This window comes from Anser cygnoides, chromosome 6 (genome assembly GCF_040182565.1).
Source record: "Anser cygnoides isolate HZ-2024a breed goose chromosome 6, Taihu_goose_T2T_genome, whole genome shotgun sequence".
Classification (NCBI taxonomy): domain Eukaryota; kingdom Metazoa; phylum Chordata; class Aves; order Anseriformes; family Anatidae; genus Anser; species Anser cygnoides.
Genome location: NC_089878.1, coordinates 14,501,089 through 14,519,770, shown reverse-complemented (window position 1 = coordinate 14,519,770; position 18,682 = coordinate 14,501,089). Strand labels below are relative to the sequence as shown.

The 18,682-nt window shown below is 45.0% G+C and overlaps 1 protein-coding gene across 1 annotated transcript in view; it reads right to left on the bottom strand.

Annotated features, from left to right (window-relative positions):
• The window catches only part of PLEKHM3 (pleckstrin homology domain containing M3), an 80,058-nt gene extending 61,800 nt beyond the window's left edge, over positions 1-18,258 (bottom strand). The window contains exons 1-2 of the mRNA XM_013171703.3: positions 17,655-18,258; positions 8,299-9,234 (exon numbers count right to left, since the gene is read on the bottom strand). Coding sequence (XP_013027157.2) covers positions 8,299-9,234; positions 17,655-18,258 — 1,540 coding nt within the window. The remainder of the gene's footprint in view (positions 1-8,298; positions 9,235-17,654) is intronic.
• Positions 18,259-18,682: the final 424 nt, after the last annotated feature.

Below are 18,682 nucleotides of genomic sequence, written 5' to 3'. Positions count from 1 at the left end.
CTTAAAGATATAATGCATAGCCCCGTTCCCCACAGTCTCCAAGACAGATGGGACGGATCAGCCTCTAGGCACCGAGGCCTTCTTCCCAGCAGTGACAATTGGTTTAGGTAGTCATCCGATATTTAGACTGCTAGGGTTAGGTGCAGTAAACAACATCCTTTAGGTCAGTCATGTTGAACACACAGGTCTGTGACCCTCTCCAAGAAGATGAGCAATCAAAGGAACAACCGCTGGAGGAAAAAAGCCAGGTGACAGCACGCACAGGTGCACACACAACATTCCGTACCTATTACCCTTATGCACTGCAGAAGACAGCATACAATCATGCTGCAGGTTACACAGCTAAATTCCACCTTCCCAACAAAACTGATAGTAATTAAGCCCCACAATAAAACACAGAAAAAAACATGAATGTCATAGTCTAAGATCACACTTCGCAATATATAAGTCAGGATTAAGACTTCATCAACAAATCAGGACCCAAAATACCAGCTGTGTTTCTAGTGGCTGCAACGAAAACTTCACTTTTAGAAACTGGCTTTTTATTTGCTTGGATCTCCCGACTTGAATTTCAACAGAATACAGTTTTTTTCACCTTTAGTGTCAAATGCTAAGGACAGCCAAGATGCCATTTTTCCCAAATAACTTGCTCTGAGGGAATTAGAAGCAGTGATAAAGACACGCTTCACATGCAGCTGTGGCTTGTGACTCTTCTAACAGATGCCCGGTTTGCATTCTCCCCGGTGTTTTGAAAAATGTCTTTCTCCTCATTCCCAGGACCACAGCACTGACGAAGAATAGCACACACCTCAAGTAATTTGCCGTTCTTTCCCTGTGTCCCTACAGGATTATTCTCTGCAATACGTGGTGCTTTGCTGAGATTCTGATGCGCTCCCTGACAGAAGGGGATGGGAGTACCCATGGAGGGACTTAGTGGCAGGAGCTGGTAATTCACCAGCTCTTTAGTCAGGGATAAGGACTCAACACACTCTCTGGGCCAACTCTCGAAGCCTGTCAGCTAGGAGTAAGCTGATGATTTGAGGATAATTAGTAATGGTATTCCTAATCTTACAAGTCATCACACTCATGCTTGGTTTTCAACGCTGAAGAAGCAGACGAGAATACAGAGCAGGCCAGCCATTTGTGTGATCAGAGCTAGCGCCAATGTCCGCAGCTGCTGCCAGGTCATTTAGCAGAAAGAGTCTCTACTTAACTCAGTTTTCATTCCTGCTCTGCAGTTAGTTTGAATACCACTTAACCCTGCACTGTTCACTCATTTACTTGCACTGAAGGCTTCTGGTTTGTGGAGCTTCATTTACTTGATACAGTGACTATTAACATACCTAGAAATCATCAGCCCTGTTTCTGTTCAAATACACAGCTGCTTTTGTACCTCCTTCTAACATGAGCAGTGGCTGTGAATTGAGTGCGGATACATATTCTTCGCCAATGTTAGTCAGCTGAATTTCTTCTTGGTCGCACATCACTACCACAGCACTACCTTGAGCACACGCACGGCTCAGAGTGATGCAGCTCAGGTATGTACCAGAGTCCATTGACACTGCAGAAGGCCATACGCAGAACCTGGAACCCTCCTGGCAGCTGGCCTCTGGTTTATTCTCTAACTTCTTTTACGTTCCTTCTGATCTCATGAACATGTAATAGTTTTGCCAGTAATACACTGCTTTGGCATGTGAGCTGCCTTGATTGATTTTAAAGCTGCTAACCCAACAAATGAGGTCTCTTGTGACATGATCCATGTGGAACCTCTGGGATCTCCAGAGAAGAATTTGCAGAGTTTGGACCTTTCAGGGCTGAAAACGCTGCCACTTGTCCAGATGTAGTTTTTACCATCCTGACACGGATGAGACTTAAGACATTCAGACTTCCTGTTTTTGATATTCTCGTTTGAACTTTACACTAACACATTCATCAAGACATACAGGTGGACTGGTTTCACAGGACAAATGGACCAAAAAAAATCAAAAGTTCATTGGGGGCAGTGGAATTAATACTTAGCACCCACTAGCCTGGAGGAAACAAGGCACGGCCAAGGAGAAACACAGAGGCTATGCTAAGTGTAGGTAAACGCTCATATACAAAAGAACTGAGCTTGTTCTCCCAGCACCATGGGTAACAGTAAAATAAAAACCCACATATTTTATTGTGGAAACAAACAAACAAACACCACCAATAACTTGTTGAAAACCTGCAGAGTTGTTCACAGACAGATTAGAGTTATAGGGTCACCTATCCCAATACTTGGAGCACCCCTTAAACTTCCCAGGACAAATACACACGTTTATCAGCCAAACCCCTGTTCCAGCTTTTCTGCCTGCAGGGCTGAGGCAAAGAAGTTAGTACAACACCAGTTGAGGATCGCAAAGTGCATGTAGGGGTGCAGGACCAGCACTGAACTGGCCAGGTACTAATCTAAACTGCCCTTCTAGGCAGCACCAGGCCAACTTCAAGCCAAGTCCTATGAAGGGGAAAATCCCACTCTGCGAAGAAGCCAGCCAGATGCCAGGAAGGTAAAGGACCTAACTGCTCTGGGCTTAGACAAAAACTAAGTGTTTTCACTGCCATTTCCCCACAGGCAAGCCATTTTAAAACTGGACTGAAGAGCTCACTTACCTTACCTCTGAAAATTAAATGGCTTCTGTGATCATAACTGATCAACAATAAGAGATTTAATCAACTCAGACAAGCAAGAGACACCATGCAAGGTCTTCTGATTTCTGCCCAAATGAGCTGTCACATGATCAAAGGCACCTTGGACAAGCAACTTCATGTTTTGAAACATGCAGGTCCTCCATAAATGAGGTACTCCCTGCTACACAAATTCAAGTCACCCCTGCCTAGAAACATTCTTCCCACCCCTCCTAACAAGTCAGTGGCCTTGTTTAGACATAGTTTACTTTCCAAACACTACTTCAGCCATAGACAAGGGTTTCTTTTTGCTCAGCTGGTTTTGGCGTAGCTAAGGAGAAGATAAGAGTTTAGAAACACCACTGTTACCAGTTAAAGTTTTACTTCTGAATCAATAGAAACAGGGCCTGAAAGTGACATAGAAGACCGGAAGACTGTGGTCTAAACTAAAGCTATTTAAATAATAAAACCGTTACAATACAAAACACATTCTTAGGGGACATTACAAAGTCTCAAGGCAAAAAGCAGCTGAAGACTTGGAACAAAGATCAACTGAAATGAAAACAAGCACAATGTACTTGCAGCACTTAGAAAGCTAATCCTAAAAGCCCTGGACAGGTGAGTACAATTGTTATGTAGAACTAAACAAGTGAGGAAAGCGCTGACAGCTTTCCAAAGGACCTTCTTATATTTTAATATTGTGCCAAGTTTGCTAAGATTTGTCCCCTACTATTTCTAATTCAGCGACTTGCTGCTATCTAATAGGTGCTGTGTATGATGACAGTTCACAAGGCATTTGCTAAATTCAAGAAAGGTGCACCCTTACTTTTCAACTACTTGTATTTTGGGGGGAAGTTGAACTAAGTCAACATTGCATCTGGCTTTTTTTTTTTTTTTTAATCACACTTGCTGGCTTGCAAACTATTAGGAAAACACTTTCTTTTTATTAAGAAAAACAAAACCAAAAAAAAGTTTAATTTTACCCTAGTAGGAGGTGGTTTTAGACCAGCGGAGTGAGCAAGAGTAGACACTGCACGATCTGGCATGATGATGTTATGTTGCGCTGAGCCCTCCCCATCTACTCGCAGGATCACAGCACTAGAGGCAGAGCGACTCCTTGAAAGCCAACAGCTTTCCACCTGCTGCTCAGTCTGACAGGGCTGCAAGCTCAGGAAATAGCCCATTTACTAACCTTGGCTTCTCTGCTCCTGGTATTCAGTTCAGCCAGCCAAGTCAGTGGTGCTATAATAGCAGTATTTATCCTTTTGGCAAGTGAGGAAACACAGAGAAAGCAGGGAAAAAAAGACAGAAGGCACCCCAGAACAGGAGTGAGGAAAGCCACATAGACAAAAGAGTGCAGAGCACATTTTGCAGAAGGCAGAACTCCCACATCCATTAGGACGTGCTGTCAAAGCAACAGGCATTCCTGGCAGACGCAACTGACCACTGAAAAAATGTTTGTTTGTTTTAATAAAGAACAGAGAGGGAAAAAATAAAAGGTGAAAAGAAGGAGAGATGTTAAAAGAACAGGAGCTATGCAAAAAAAAACAGGAGGCAGGGAGAGAGGCTGTTTGTCTTTTTCATCTACAGAAAAGTGAAGACACAAGCCAAGGGAAAACCAATAGCACAGGCCGCTGGGGAAATCTGCTCCTGACAGACCTTCAGAGAAGTTCCTCCAGGACAGACAGATGCCCTTCCCCGGGAGCCCGTAGATGGCCAGACAGGGAGACAGCTGCCACCAAGTGCCACCTCCGCCTGCAAGATGCTGCACCTGCCAAACACATGTTTTGATGGAATCTCACCCCAAATTTGTAATGTGAACAGTTTGGGGATTTCTCTTGAATCCTGTTGAAATAAAGGAATAAAAAGTAAAACCAAACAACAGATCATCCTAACAAGATATGTCTCATTATCTACATTACTAAAAAACAAATCATAAAGCCTAATGTTTACAAGCTTGAACGCAGAACCAACTTTCACTTCATGCCCATCTGAGGACATGAGTTAGGTCCCTCTAAAGTCTCACCTGAGCAGATCAGTGCTCACAAATGTCCCTGCAGCTTAGAGCCCCTAACACTTCCCACGGGAACACCGGTAATACCCCACACAACAGCCTCAAAGCAAGATCAAGCCTGCAGTTATGTGAACATATGAAGTACAGAGGTGGCTGCCATTCCAGTGCCAGCAGTTTCTAGCTAACTCAACTTTCCAAAACGTATTGCTGTTCAATGCCAAAAATATAAATAGTCACGGCAAAGGTAAAAGGGTCTATAAAAACACATCTCACCACTGTTAATCAGTAGCCTGTTAGTTCATTTTCTGAGATTATGAGGAATAATGTCCTGCCTTCCACAGTTAAGAGAAAATTAGAAACATACAGAAAGGCTTTTGTATCTGCTGACCAAGCAAAAGACAACTTTTTCTCAGGCTACCCCGCTGACTCCAGTGTATCAACAGTTTGTCCCCCTGCCCCATGACTACATCTGACACCACCGCCCTGGCTTATATCACGAGTTGAAAAGTGCTAGTCAGACTCCAAGATAAACTTGTCAATAGTGAGGTGCAGACATTCTTCCCTACCTGCTTGTGAGTGTCAGCTGTTTGTCTGGGAGCAGTCCCTTGAAAAGGTTTTACTAAAGCAGAAAGGGAAAGGGGGATGCAGAGGGCAATTCAAACAGAAAAGAGAAAAAAAAAACGCAGAGGGGAACCCCACAAAGACTGCAAAGAGGAGAGAAAAAAAAAAACACCCTGTCCCCATCAGGTCCTCCCAACAACCTTCTTTATCAGAGGTTCATTGTCAATCAATTAGCCAAGGCAGCAGGGGTCTGTAGGAAGGGGGGTAGCTTGAGAGACAATGGTCTGCCCTGTTGTATTACTATTTAATCACTTTTCCTAAATAAATAAAGCAGCCCTGAGGCGCTGTCATGTCAAGGGAATTTATAACAAAAAACCCTTCATTTTTCATTGGTCATTACTTTTCCTTCCCTCCCACGCCTGCACGACTAGAGAGGGTTATTACTGTAGCCTTAAGTTCCATCTTTGTGTTGCTTGCCTTTGATTCCCACTCGGACCTTGCCACTTTCTGGCACTAATTTGTCAGGCCGAACAAAGGAGGGATTTGTACCTCCTGTAAGGTCTCAATTAGGAAAGGCTTCTGCTGTATTATGTGCCATTGGGACAGGACACAAAGACGGTAATTACAGGAATTTGCACTAAATGGCTGAAGAATTCACAGCAAAACTTTTCTTCCTCCCCCCTCCTCATCCTTTTCCAAGCTTACCCCTCCCAGTAGCCCTGGGGAAAACTGCTCTCAATGCCTGCAAGATGTAATTACCAACAGCAGGCCCCTTAGGTTAAACAGCAGCCCATGCAGGGGAACAGCACAAACTGCCTGCAGGGAGCAAGGTACAAGCACAGAGCCTCAGCTTGCTGGTGTGCCTCCAACGTCTCCTCAGCACAAGCTCTTCTGAACCAGACAAGATTTCCCAGTTTCTCCCAGTTATAAGTATTCACTTCTTTGTGCTGTGGTAACAGCTAGAAGTTCCAGCTGACTCTTAAAGACCAACTCTGAGGGCCTCAGGGCACACAGCAAAGGGCGTGCTCCCAAAGTGCTGTGTATCCCCAGCCTCTGGTACAGGTAGTCCCACTGGCCTGCTTCTCACAGACTCATCACAGTTTATATTTTTCTGAGCAAGCGTTTTTGTTCAGTTCTGCAGTCTAAAAGGAGCGCACACGAGCACTGGGAATGCCTAACGTATGTCAGGAAAAGACTCCGTGCAACCCTGGCCCAGTCAGAGCACGTTATTTTTGTGGGGAACACAAGTGTTCCATATTTGGGAGAGAAAATCCACTCTTTCCTACAGAAAAGTCTCCTCCCCTACCATATAACGCAACACTAAAACCTATTTCACATTGTAAACACACAGTGTTGTCATCCTGGGACCTCATCCTGTTGGAAATCATCACTGGATCACTGGAAATGACCATTTGGAACTCTCCTGAGCCTCAGTCAGAAGATGAAGCAAAATGACAAAATCTTCCTCTCCTGAGCTTTGAATGAACAGAAATGAGAAGAAAGGGATAAAGTTTGAATACAATCTCGGACACTGTCTTAAAAAGGAGCTGTTAATTCTGCAGTCTTCTTGGCTTTCACAAGGCCTGTCTGCTGGGTAACACAACAGGTTGGATCCATCTCGGGGATGCTTATTTGTCCCAGAGTCCCCCTGAAGCTTTCATTCTCACAACTGTCCTTAAAGGTAAGACATCTCTGTTGTCTCTGTTTTAGAGGTAGTAGATTTTTTTTAAGCTCTTAGGTACCCAATGGAGTTCAGTTATTGTAGTACCTGGGCACCTTCAGTTTCAGCAGGACTTTGGCACATAATACAAGGAAAACAAGACGTGAAGTCACAGAGAGAGTTTGTAGCCAAGAACAGAATTAAATTCAGACAGAAGCCCAAAAGACATGACCAAACCGGTAACTGCAGTGAGGCCCACCTTCACCATGCTCCTGCTACCAAAGAAGTAGCGTACACTGTGGAGAGGTGAGGAGGCACATGCAGGTGACCACTATGGAGCGGCAAAACCAGATGGACCCTTAGCCAGCTCTGAGGGCAACTCCATGTTTCTGGGCTTCAGATCTCCCTTGGCAGGGATTCAGGCCAGCCAGCTGGCCCTGGGCCTGCACAGACCCCTTCCCCCAGAGCCATGTGTGGTTCCAGAGCAACAGGAGACCCCCACATCAGACAGCTCCCACCCCAGGGCAAATGCAGCGCCTTAGCAGCTTCCCTTAGAAAAGAAGAAAACCCTACTGAAAAGCTGTTTTCTGATGCAGCTGGCAGTTTTAAGTGAGTATAACTAAACTTAGTCACAGAGCTCAATTTTAGCACAAGTTTCTCAAATTTGCTCCGCAAAGGTGCCTTTACTAAAGTAAAAGGACAATGAACTGCATTCACATGAGTTCACTCTCTTTCCCTTTCACTCCCAAACAGGATAAAATCATGCTCCTGCCTAGGACTAGAGTCAGCATTCAAACTATCTGAGATTTACAATTAGATGCAGAGGCTTCAGGTCATGTTTTCAACTCTGCTTCAGGAGAAGAACGGAGCGGGTAAGTTCATGCCTGAACCTCAGAGTATGTGTCTATAGAATATGTGTTGCTAAAAGATGGTATGTCAGGGAAAGCATAGGCATGGCTTTGAGAAGTGTCCCCAAAAGGTTCAGAACTTAAGTGGAGTTCCAAAAACAAATTGAAGGAGACACAATAATAAAAAGAAACACAATTGCTTGATGTTGGACATGTGTACTATCCAGAATTCAGACCCCTTTAATTCTGGACCACCTTTCCAGACTCCTGAAGCAAGAAAACAGCTCAACTGCCCTGTAAGGAAGCCCTGGCCCACCTATGTATGCCATGCGTGCACGGTCTAACACTTCAGATCTCATCAAATGCTGCTGAATCCCTGTATATCTTACAGGTTTTTCTCCACATTTTAGAGAGCAAAGAAACACTAACACACCAAAGCGTCTATGGCTGCAGTAAGAGGCAGGAGCAGCTGTATGCTGCTAAAACAAATATAAGCTCTACCAATTGACTTTTTTTTTCCCCTGCAGAAGGTGAGTGGGTGCAGATGCTGCAGTCTGGTTGCTTACCTGCACACTTGAAGCTCTGAACTGTGAGCCCTCTCTCTAGAGACAGCGTGGTCAGGATGCTCAGGAAGCTGGTGGTCACAGACTGGCGCTTACTCTTTCTAAAATCATTTCCAAAGGGCCGACCTCCAGGTTTGTTCCGAAGCGTGACCTGCAGGTTCTGACCTAAACTTCTAGTGGCATTGGCTGCTGTTCTCAGTGCCTCCATCCACTCCAAGGCCCTCTGACGGGTCTCTGCTCGCAGGCGGAGGACATCTTGAGGAAAAATGACCTGAAAGCAAGAGTCACAGCCATCCTGAGTATCCGTCTGGACCGACAGGCACACATCGATATTGTAGCTCAGCAGAGGATCTTCATCAAGCCTACCCGGTTGGAATGCCATGAGATAAGACCTGTTCAAGACAAAAGTAAATGCCTTCCAGTTATTCTGGACAGTTAACCTGTAAAGAGTCCCTGATTTGAGAATATTTTGGTACTCTTTATTATTTTCAGTTAAATTCATGGACAGCAAAAGTTCCATGGGCTTCTCTACCAATCCATTTGTTTGAGAAAGGTCACTGCTATTGTCAGGCTTTGGCACATTCTCCAGTTTCTCCTGCTGTCTTGTGAAAGTAGACACAGAAGCACGCACCGCTTCCCAGAGTTTCCGTCCCCAGTCCAAAGCCTCCCATGGGGACTCCGCCTTCAGCTGTAGCTGAGAGCTGTCTGACAGGGCAGCGTCCACCACCTTGGCTTCAATGCTACCAGTAACAGTGACCCTTTGAAAATGGATGAGCGGATACATGGTGGGAAGAGTCTGGTTGCCACTGCTGTCCAGGCAATACAGGTACAGTTTGTATGGGGAGAGCTCAGCGTAACAGGTTTGCCAGTAGCTGTCATTGTTTCTTCTAATTTCTAAGTATCCCTTCTTCAGAATATTTGGAAACGTTGTCTTGTGTTCTGGAGGAAACAAAAATAGAACATTACCATTAATTCTTTCATTTCACTTTGCTCAGTCATTCTGGCTTATACATCCCTCCTATTATGAACATATTCTGAGACTAAGATCATGGAAATAGCCTTAACTCAGTAGACTATAATTATCAAACACAAGCAATGACTACCAAAAAAAGCAGCATTTCCTTCCCCAGAGATGCTAAAACACTTTACAGAAAGGGGATGGGGAAACAGTGACACAAACACCAAGCAATTTTCCATGTCCGGCAGGGGGCAGCCCCGGCCTCACCTCCTGGCCTCTCCGGGCACTCCGCACGCAGCCTCACCCCAGAGACAGCCATGGGCAGTGGGTTTTTTTGGGGGCTTTTTTGCGTGACCTGGGACCAAGATGTTTTGCGTTGCTCTTTTTACTAGAAAGGAGTTATGTTGATTTATGCGAATTAGGCTCAGGGCCTAAAACTGAACAATAACAGGCTGTCCAGGCTCAAAGCCACATATACCTAAATGTCTCAGCACCGCTGATGTTTGGATCGGACCCTTTCAAAAATCCTGGCCCAAGGCAAAGTCAAGGAGATCTTGCTTTGTCCTGAGAAAACCAGCCAGTGTGGGCACCAAAGGAATACAAATTTAGGAGTTATCTAAAGCATTGCTGAGCTTTAAAGCAGGTTTCAGTGCAAAATTTGTTCCAACCTGATGTGCCCTGCTTCAGCCACTGTCAACACTTGTGAGCATCGTATTTCTACCTGGGCTGGACATGACGGTCTATGCAAGTTTTGTTAGTTCCTGTACAAATTCAGCAGAGTTCACTGTTACATTCTAATGCCAACTTTAACATTTGGCATCCCAAAACAACGCAGGGAACAAACTCTTGCTCTATTTGACTTGTACTTCACCTTCCCAGTAACAGAGACCTGTTATGGGTCTCGGCTTTCAGTGGCAGAATTAAGAGACAGGTGATGAGGTTTCTGCCTCTGGTTGCCCATCTCCCTTGGAGGTTTCTGTTCCTAAAGCAGGAGCAAGGAAACCACTTGGGAACAGCTCTTCATCTGCTGCCTTGCACAATTAGGCCAAAAAAACACCCAGCATCAATTGACCTTAATGCAAAATGTTAGGAACCACAGCGAGAAGGAGCTCTTTCACTAGCAGTCTGTACCCTCAGGCTGTGAGCTTTCAAAGAGGGATGGGGTAGGCAGCTGGAGGCAGAAAAAGTTTTCAACATCTCAGCTTAACCAGTTACCACTCTAGTTATCAGCCCACACTCCAACAAGTTTTAAACATGATCACCTTTGAGTATGCCTAGTATGTCTTCAATGCAGAGCTCGGACAGCAGAAGAACCTGGGTTTGACAAAGCCCAAGATAACCCTGTATATAAGGTACTGCATCCCCACTCTTCTGGGCTTCCCAGGATGGCTGGCAAAAAAGCTCTCAGCGAAGACCAACTTTAAATGTTTATAAGGATTCAGTAAACAAGTTTCAACCTCAATGAACATCCATAAGAATTAACTGGCTTAATATACTTAATGTGAGTATGCAAACCTAAGACAGTTAAAAATGAGGGAAGGATGCTACCTCCCATCTACACTAACAAAAAAGGACACACTTAGGTTTTGCTTTGCCAGCTCAGCCTCAGCTTCCCCATGTAGCCCACATACTCAGAATGGAGACGGCATTTAACATCGTGTTCAAAGCACTCTACACTTTACCTAGAAAGATTGTCTGCATATATGACAGAAGTCATAACAATTTTTAAAAAATCATTACTTTGGCACTGTCTGAAACAGTAGAAAACAATATAACTATATCTTGCAAACAAATATGCTACTGGAGAATATTTCAGTTAAATATGAAAACTGAAAACGGTAGAGAAAAAGCACACTTTCACAACCCCAAATGGATACACGCATGCGCGCACACACACTAAAAGAGAACCAATTTAGTTCACCATATATCTCTGGCCCTGACATTCATTAGTATTTCTGCGCTAACTCAAAAGCCATTAATTTCTCTGAAACCCACACTAATCCCTTTGTAGTGCAGATAATGGGCAGCCATTCTAGAGTCATCTTCCCTTTCTATTAATCCAATCAGGGAGGCAGCGCTTCTGCAGCTCCAACTGCAATCTCTCTCGCTTCCATCAAGTACAGATGACAGTTCAAGCTTCTCCGTAATAAGACAACTCGTAACCTTCCCCCAGCCACCCCTCCTTCATCTGCACGCAGGTTTGCTTGTCTTTTGTTGAGTTACAGAAAGACTATCTCTCCCTGCCTTTCACAGAGGCACCCCCTCTCCCTCCTTCATCCCACTCTTTCCCTCAAGCCCCTGTGAATCAGCTCCACTGGCTCTTGCCCTAACTGAGACAAAATCAGCAGCCAACTTGATTAACATTCAAATGTCTCCTATAGTTTAGTTTAGGGCAGTAGATGCTGGCAGAGAAAGGCTGAATCCATGCACACACACCCCTTAGAGTCCTCTGCTCCTTTGTCACCTCCATGCGCAGTATGCTAGGTAATACCTTTCTTTTTGGAGAGTAAATGCTACCACCTCTCCATCCACCTTCCAAACAAAAACTGCATTTCTTTTCCTCCCTACAGAGAGGCAGGGAGAGTAAATTGAGGAAGAGTTAAAAAAAAAAAAAAAAAGTGGAAATAATCACTGTAAATGGCCCATGTCTGAGCCATTTGGAGTTCCAATTTCAAGATAAGAGGGGGAAGGAAACAGAAGGAAACAAAGAGAGACTCAGCAGCTGAGGACAGGGCAATATGCTCCTCAGCATCTCTCCTCTCCTTTGGGAACTCCCACCTCATTCCAGCTGGGCACTCTGCACCACGCACACACCTGCTGCTTTCTGTGTCTGGGAGCCTGAGAGGGAGCCCAAATGTTGTCTCAGCACATCCAGATTTATGTTCCTGAACAACTGACTGTACTTGGGTCCCTGTTGGTAAGGTAGGACATGCCCTGCTCTGCACTACTGAAGCATTTCTGATTACAGCAACACCAAGTAGCTTGGAAAAGAGCAGAAGCGGAGATGCTCAGTTTCTGAGGGACTTGCCTCTTAGGTGGTACTCCTCTCTGGATTCTCTAATGCTTAGTGAGAGATGAGCACAAGTTACAGAGCTTTCGTCAGTGGTCCTCCTCTCAGATTCCAATAGTACTCAACAGATGCCTTTTGTGACCTAAAATGCTCCCTCAGGTCACTGGGTTGCTGCACCACAAGCTCCATAGTTCTTAGAGATGGCACTAACAGACGTGGTCAGAGAGTACAACTGCAAAAACCTGTGGAAGTCACCTTAAATACCAAAACACTTTTCTCCAACAATTTCTCAATTCAAACACAGTTTTAGCATGGCAGTCTTGGCCAGAGATATGAGCTAGGAAAGAGGCCTCCTGGGTCCTGCCACTGCAAGTGAAGTTGGCCAGCTCAGTTTACTTGTACTTTTTGTCTACCTCAATTTTGCACATCGTTTTCCACCCACTCTCCTGTAAGCTGCAGCATTTCTCCCCATCAGGAAGAAAATTCACTCTTTTCATCTTCCTTAGGCTTAGGGAAAGTAAAACGTGCTTAAAACGTGCTTTGAAAATGTTGAACTTGGCAACTTGTTAATTTTAGATTTGTGCATTTGCTGGTGAGGTTGGCTTAGCTGTTCAGCAAAATATGCTGAATGAAGTGCCTAAAGATATGAATAAAGAACCTAGACAAATTATTTATATCTTTCCTTTCAGGTGTGTTATTTTATGTTCTTTTAAACTATATGAAACTACTGAAGTCTACATGATCCCTACTGCCCAGCCATTCCATCCAAACCTTTTTGTTCCTCTGCAGTAAGTCAAACACTTGTAAAGTGCTTGCTAAGCAGACCACCAGGACCCTGTACCTACTGACACAGAGCCTGCACTGGGAGGCAGTGGAGAAGGTGGTTGGATTCAGTCAAACGGACAGAAAGGTGCAAGGCCAACCCCGAACATCTCTGGAACGAACAGAAGTATAATGTGCTGAAAGAGATGGTTACCTACCACCAACTAGGAGATGCATAAAGCAGCAGAACTTGCAAAAGAAGTGAGAATATCAAATGAAGATGCATATGCTGATCTTTGTGTCAGTTCACTGAATTCAGCCTCAAAAAGAAGGAAGAAAGGGTATAAAGTGACTGACAAACCTATGAAAACAGGGTCAGTTCACATTAGGAGACTTAACTGACACCACTAAAGGAAAAGTCTCATACAGTGTAATACCAACTAACCTGAAAATTCAGTTATGAAAGTCATCACGACATCACTGGAAGCAATCAGCACTGCCCCAGGAGATGAAAACTTTGTTCATTAGCTTTATGGAGTGCTGTAACTCCAGAGCAAGAGTCTGCATAGAACAACCCTCCCGACCAGCATGGCCTCACAACCAAACTCATCGGTGCTGCTTGCTGTAATCCTCCTGCACAGTGAAGTTACTGACTACGTGAGCCCCTCCCATCGCCTCCCACCGCACTCCCCTCTCCATGCCTCTGCACCCTCGCATGGCCTCCCAGGCAGGGCAGGGGAGCCGGGCACGCTTCCCTCCACCAGACCCAGCTGCCTAGCCTAGCTCTCTCTGCCACCGCTCTCTGCCAGCCCCCTGTGGCCCTTCCAGCTCGCAGGGTGCCCATGCCCAAGAGGCAATCAGGAGCAAGCCTGCAGGGAACAACTGCAGGACTCCCTGAGATAGCCGGCAGGGTTAGAGGGGAAGTATTATCTAGCAGATGAGATGAGGTGATCCAAATTACACTCCCGTGTGAACCTAGGCAAAGCACCTCACCTCTCTGTCCCTGCTCACTCTCCCTATCTTTACTGTGTGGTTTATTTAAGCTGTAACCTCCTGGGAGAAGGGGCTGTCTCTTGCTAGATGCACAGACAGTCCCTGGCACTTACGGACCCCAGTTCAGTGGAGGGCATCCAACTACATCCAACTGGCACTGGATTTTAAATAACAATTTTGCCTCCTCAAATCTTGAAAGGCTCCAAATCTCTGCAGTACAGCTATTTCTTGACTACCTTTTAATGCTGAAAATAGATTGGCCACAGGGGGCACCGGCTCTCCAACTGGCTTGTTACTTCTGGGATTATTTCCAAGTAGTTTGAGGCTTCCTGCTCTCCAGAGAGGAAGGTGCAGAAGCGTTGTTTCCGCACATCTGCCTCTCGGATGGCAGCACCATTATCTTCTGCACAATGCCACACAGCTATAACGTTCTGCCATCCCAGTGGCAATTAGCAGCATATTGGTCTGCCCTGGCTGCATGACTGCTACTTACCACTGACAAAAGATAGTGCTATAGGAGTGGTTTTGCAAAACCACAAATGGCAATTAGACTTCAGAAACCTCCCTGGTAGATCAGTGCGGAGCTAGGCTTTACGCAGAGGGGCAGTGTGAGGGCTCCGCAACTCCACAAGTCACACCTTCAACATTTCACACTGCTCAGGATCTCTGACCACTTTCACCTCTGCAGCAGCTCATTTACCTACCACAGCACCTCGCTGTTCCAGCTAACTGTCTTTGCAGCTCCTTCCTGAGGAATTGAAAAGATGTGAAGAGGGGGAAAAAATGGTAAATCAGTCAGCAGAGAGAAACAAGTGAAATCCTCGCCCCAATCAGAGTAGACTTTGGCCTTGTTAGCCAGTTCTAGAGCAGTCACCTTTCTCTGACATGCCTGTTTTGCCATGCCACAGTGCTGCAACCAACCCATAGATGCAGCATCCTGACAAAGCATACTGCCAAAATCAATGGGGCTGGCTGAGTACGGGCACAGCTGCCTGTTGGTGAAAGCTCTGCAGTTCCCCGAGCTCACAGGCATGGCAGGCGCACTAAATAGCTACCCGGGAAAAATACTATAGCACCCACACTCTTAGGAGTGGTTGTGTTTGAATGAAAACATCCACATGACTGTCAAAGATAACTGCTCACACATTGTGTTTTAATGATCTAAGCCAGCTTTCGCAGGATACTACAGAAGCAGTATTCTCCCTTTGTTTGCCAGGCCACATGCCCAGAAACACAAAAGCCTGCCTTGAATTTGCTTACAACTTTCTTCTTTGCTAGCTCCACTTACTGCTTGACACTGCTCTGTAGCACACAGTGCTCATTTCTAGTATACTAGCTGTTTTGCCAGCAGGCCTTAGGAGATACAAACCCAAAAGGCACAGCTTCTTTTCAGAGCCTTTTCTTTCATAGCACATGGAAAGGATCCAGTTTCGTTTTATTTGTGTTATGAAAAAGCAAGCAGCAGGAACAGATAAGCTCATTGAAATAAATATACTATGAAGATAAAAAAATAATAATTGTGAAGAGCTAATCTATGCAGCAACTCAGCCAGCCTAGAAGGACTGGGAGACCTCTGCAGGCTCTAGAGGAAAGTCCTTTACCACAGTAAGGACTGAAAGGAGTGGCTGGAAGTTGCTCTCAGTACCTCGTACGCATTGGCTTAATCTGCATTAAAGCCCTGGAAAGGGATACCTCCACAGGCTGAGGCCATTATGACTCCTCCAACTACTGCGACAGCTTTTAGCCAACCTTAAGATACATTTTTGGTCTCCTGTGGAGAATAATTACCAGTCCTGGATACACGTACCTGCAACACCTACTTTCTTGGTTTTGTTTTTCTGTTTTCAGCTCAGCTAACAGTAGCAGCAAACTATGGCAAGCTCTCTAGTAAACAGAGAGGGGAGAAATACCACAGCTACCTTCTAAACCCTGCACACCAGCTGAACAGAACTGGTCAAGGAAACAGACTAAAAGAGTTCATTTTCAGAGCACAGTTCTCCTTCCTCAAAGCAGGTACCACCACCCTCAAACCATCCCACGCAGAAAGGCTCTTGGAGGGCACATAGCAAGCACTGACAAATGCCTTGGACTGCTGCAAAAACCAGTGGAAAAGGGTGGGCTCAGCATCTTAGAGGTACTGAGTGCTGCTGGGCTACGGGAGGGTCCTGACAGAAGTTCTTCAGCCACTCTTACTAATCCCTTTCCTGCCCTTGCTCAGTTCACCTCCAAGATCCCAGAACTCTACCCTACTGGGTCTCCTGTACAAAAAAAGCCATTTTGAAGAGACCTATGCTGCTGACAGCTTTGAGCCCAGCAATGTGACTTGCACCTGTGTGTAAGGAGAAGGGGTGTAATTTGCTTCACCCTGGAAAGAGGTGTGATGCATCGGGGAACACATTCTGCATGCAGACCAGAGCCCCCACTCTACATGAAGCAAAATATCTCCCTAAACAAAAATAGCAGCAGGTATATATCCTTTGCACACCAAGAGCACCTACCTTTCTTTGGGTTACAGAAACTATGCCCCAACATAACACAATAATCAACAGCTTTGTGTGTGTATACATGTGTATTACATATACATTTATATTTTTATCTACAAACATATCCACAAACAACCATTTAAGCGCCTGCTTTTCATGCCCCAAAACAGCTGACTTACCTGGAAAACCTAACCTAAAAGTCTCCTTTTAACCCTAAGCAGCCTACCTGCTCATAACTGGAGTCATTCCACCACTTGTTCCCCCTGCCCCATGCTTTCACAACCCCTTTGATTTTAGAAATTCCTTTGTTAAGCCATGCCTTTATTTATATCATAAAACCTTTGTGACACTGTTTTTCCTTTCTGTGCCCAGTTCACTGCTGGTATCTATAAAACAAATCATAGAGACAGAGACAGTGGTTCAGTGTTTCTGAAGCTCTGAGCACAACCTCTTCCAGTGTGCTGCTTGAGAAAGAGAAAGGAAAAACTGTAACTTGGTGAAAACATCACTCCTTACGGCTCACTGGAGATGCCTGCCTCAATGTGACAACAAGACTTCCTGCACCCCATACAAAGCTGGCAGAGAAGCCTTAATATTGACAAGCACAAATAGTGTGCTTGAGTTTTTGTTAAATGTTTATGGACTGAATAGGCTGCATTTCTTAAAGAAACACAGCAGCGATCTCAGGCCTCACAGTAAAGCTTTGTATACCCTCTTTTTAATGGCCACTCATTAATTTCTTTATAAAAAACTGACTTTGTTTGCATTTGCTATTCTCCCAATAGTTTTAGCATTTAAAGTTTTTTTAGTATAGGAAAATCAGGTAAGAAAACTATTGTAAATGCAAACAAGTTATTTTTTCCTGAGTCATAATAAATGAAGTAGGAGCAAAAAGTAAAACAAGCTTAGTTTTTCAAACCATCAAAGGAACAGAAGTCAAGATTGTTTTAAAAAATGATAATTAACCAGGCAAACAGCTAGAACCGTATCAAAGATATGAGAGCCATGCTAATTTCTATCATTTTAAGAGCTAGCTCATAGGGTTTTTTTTGCTTAGTTGTTTTTAAACGAGCAACTTCTCTTTCAAGATAAATATTAAATACAAATATAAAAGCTTTCACATCAACAGAAACAATAAAGCATCTGTACAAACCTGTGTTTCCTTGGATGTCCTCTCCCTTGGTTAATGCCAGGTAAGAGAGCAGAGCGCAATTATTGTCCTGACCAGGCAGAGGTGGCTGCTGCAGAGAGGTGCCCGTGAAGACCATTCCCCAGTTCACATGGCTGATATCGGAGCGCGACCTGTTGTGCCCTGGCTTGAACTTGGAGGATTCCTCATTCTGCACCAGGATGTCGTTCACTGAGCGAGGCCTGTCTCTCCTCCGCTGGCAGATACTGAAGATGTTAAAAGCTGCAGTCTCCCCTTCCCCTGCCCAAGCAAGGCTGTCAGCAGCTGTTCCCCTCTGCACCAAGCGCTGCTCTTTGGCAGGGAACGCTGTCTGAGCTTTGGTTTCCAACAGGCCATTTTTGCAGTGATCCCAGATGAGGTTACTTTTGGCTAAGGAGGTGACGTTCCTCAAATTCCTGCTTTCTGTTATCTGATCAAATACCTCATGCCCAACCAGCTCAGGAACCTCCTGCACACCATACACCTCAGAGGGCTGAACGATCTTTTCAAGCTTAGTATCAAAACTATTGAAAAAGTCTTCAGTCACTTCCAAGGCAGGGCTAATGTCATCAACTTCAAGAGCCTCCATATCCTGGGCTGCCAGGAGGGCCAAGGGAAAGAGCTGCTTCACGCCTGTCCTTGGCACACTTAGAGATTAACAAAGACATGCACCAACCACAATCCTTTGTGGTGGAAAGGAACCAAACCAACCCTTGTCTTCAGATGCGAGACTTAACACCCACCGATCGAGTTGGCTATAGTCACTGTATGAAGTAACCTCATCGTGACAGCAGGTTACCTGTAAAGCAAAGCAAAGCATCATGTCAGTACAGGCCTTTTCCCAGATAAATGTGTTTAACTGCACCACTCTTTCCACAGTCACAGTGTTTTATGTCTTCTTGAACTGGAACCTGCAGAGAGCAGGGTGGGGCACCAAATAAAGAGGACCCAAAGTGATCCAAGTTACTAACCAAGCTGTAGAGATCTGCACTGGGAGGCAGTACTGACTAACA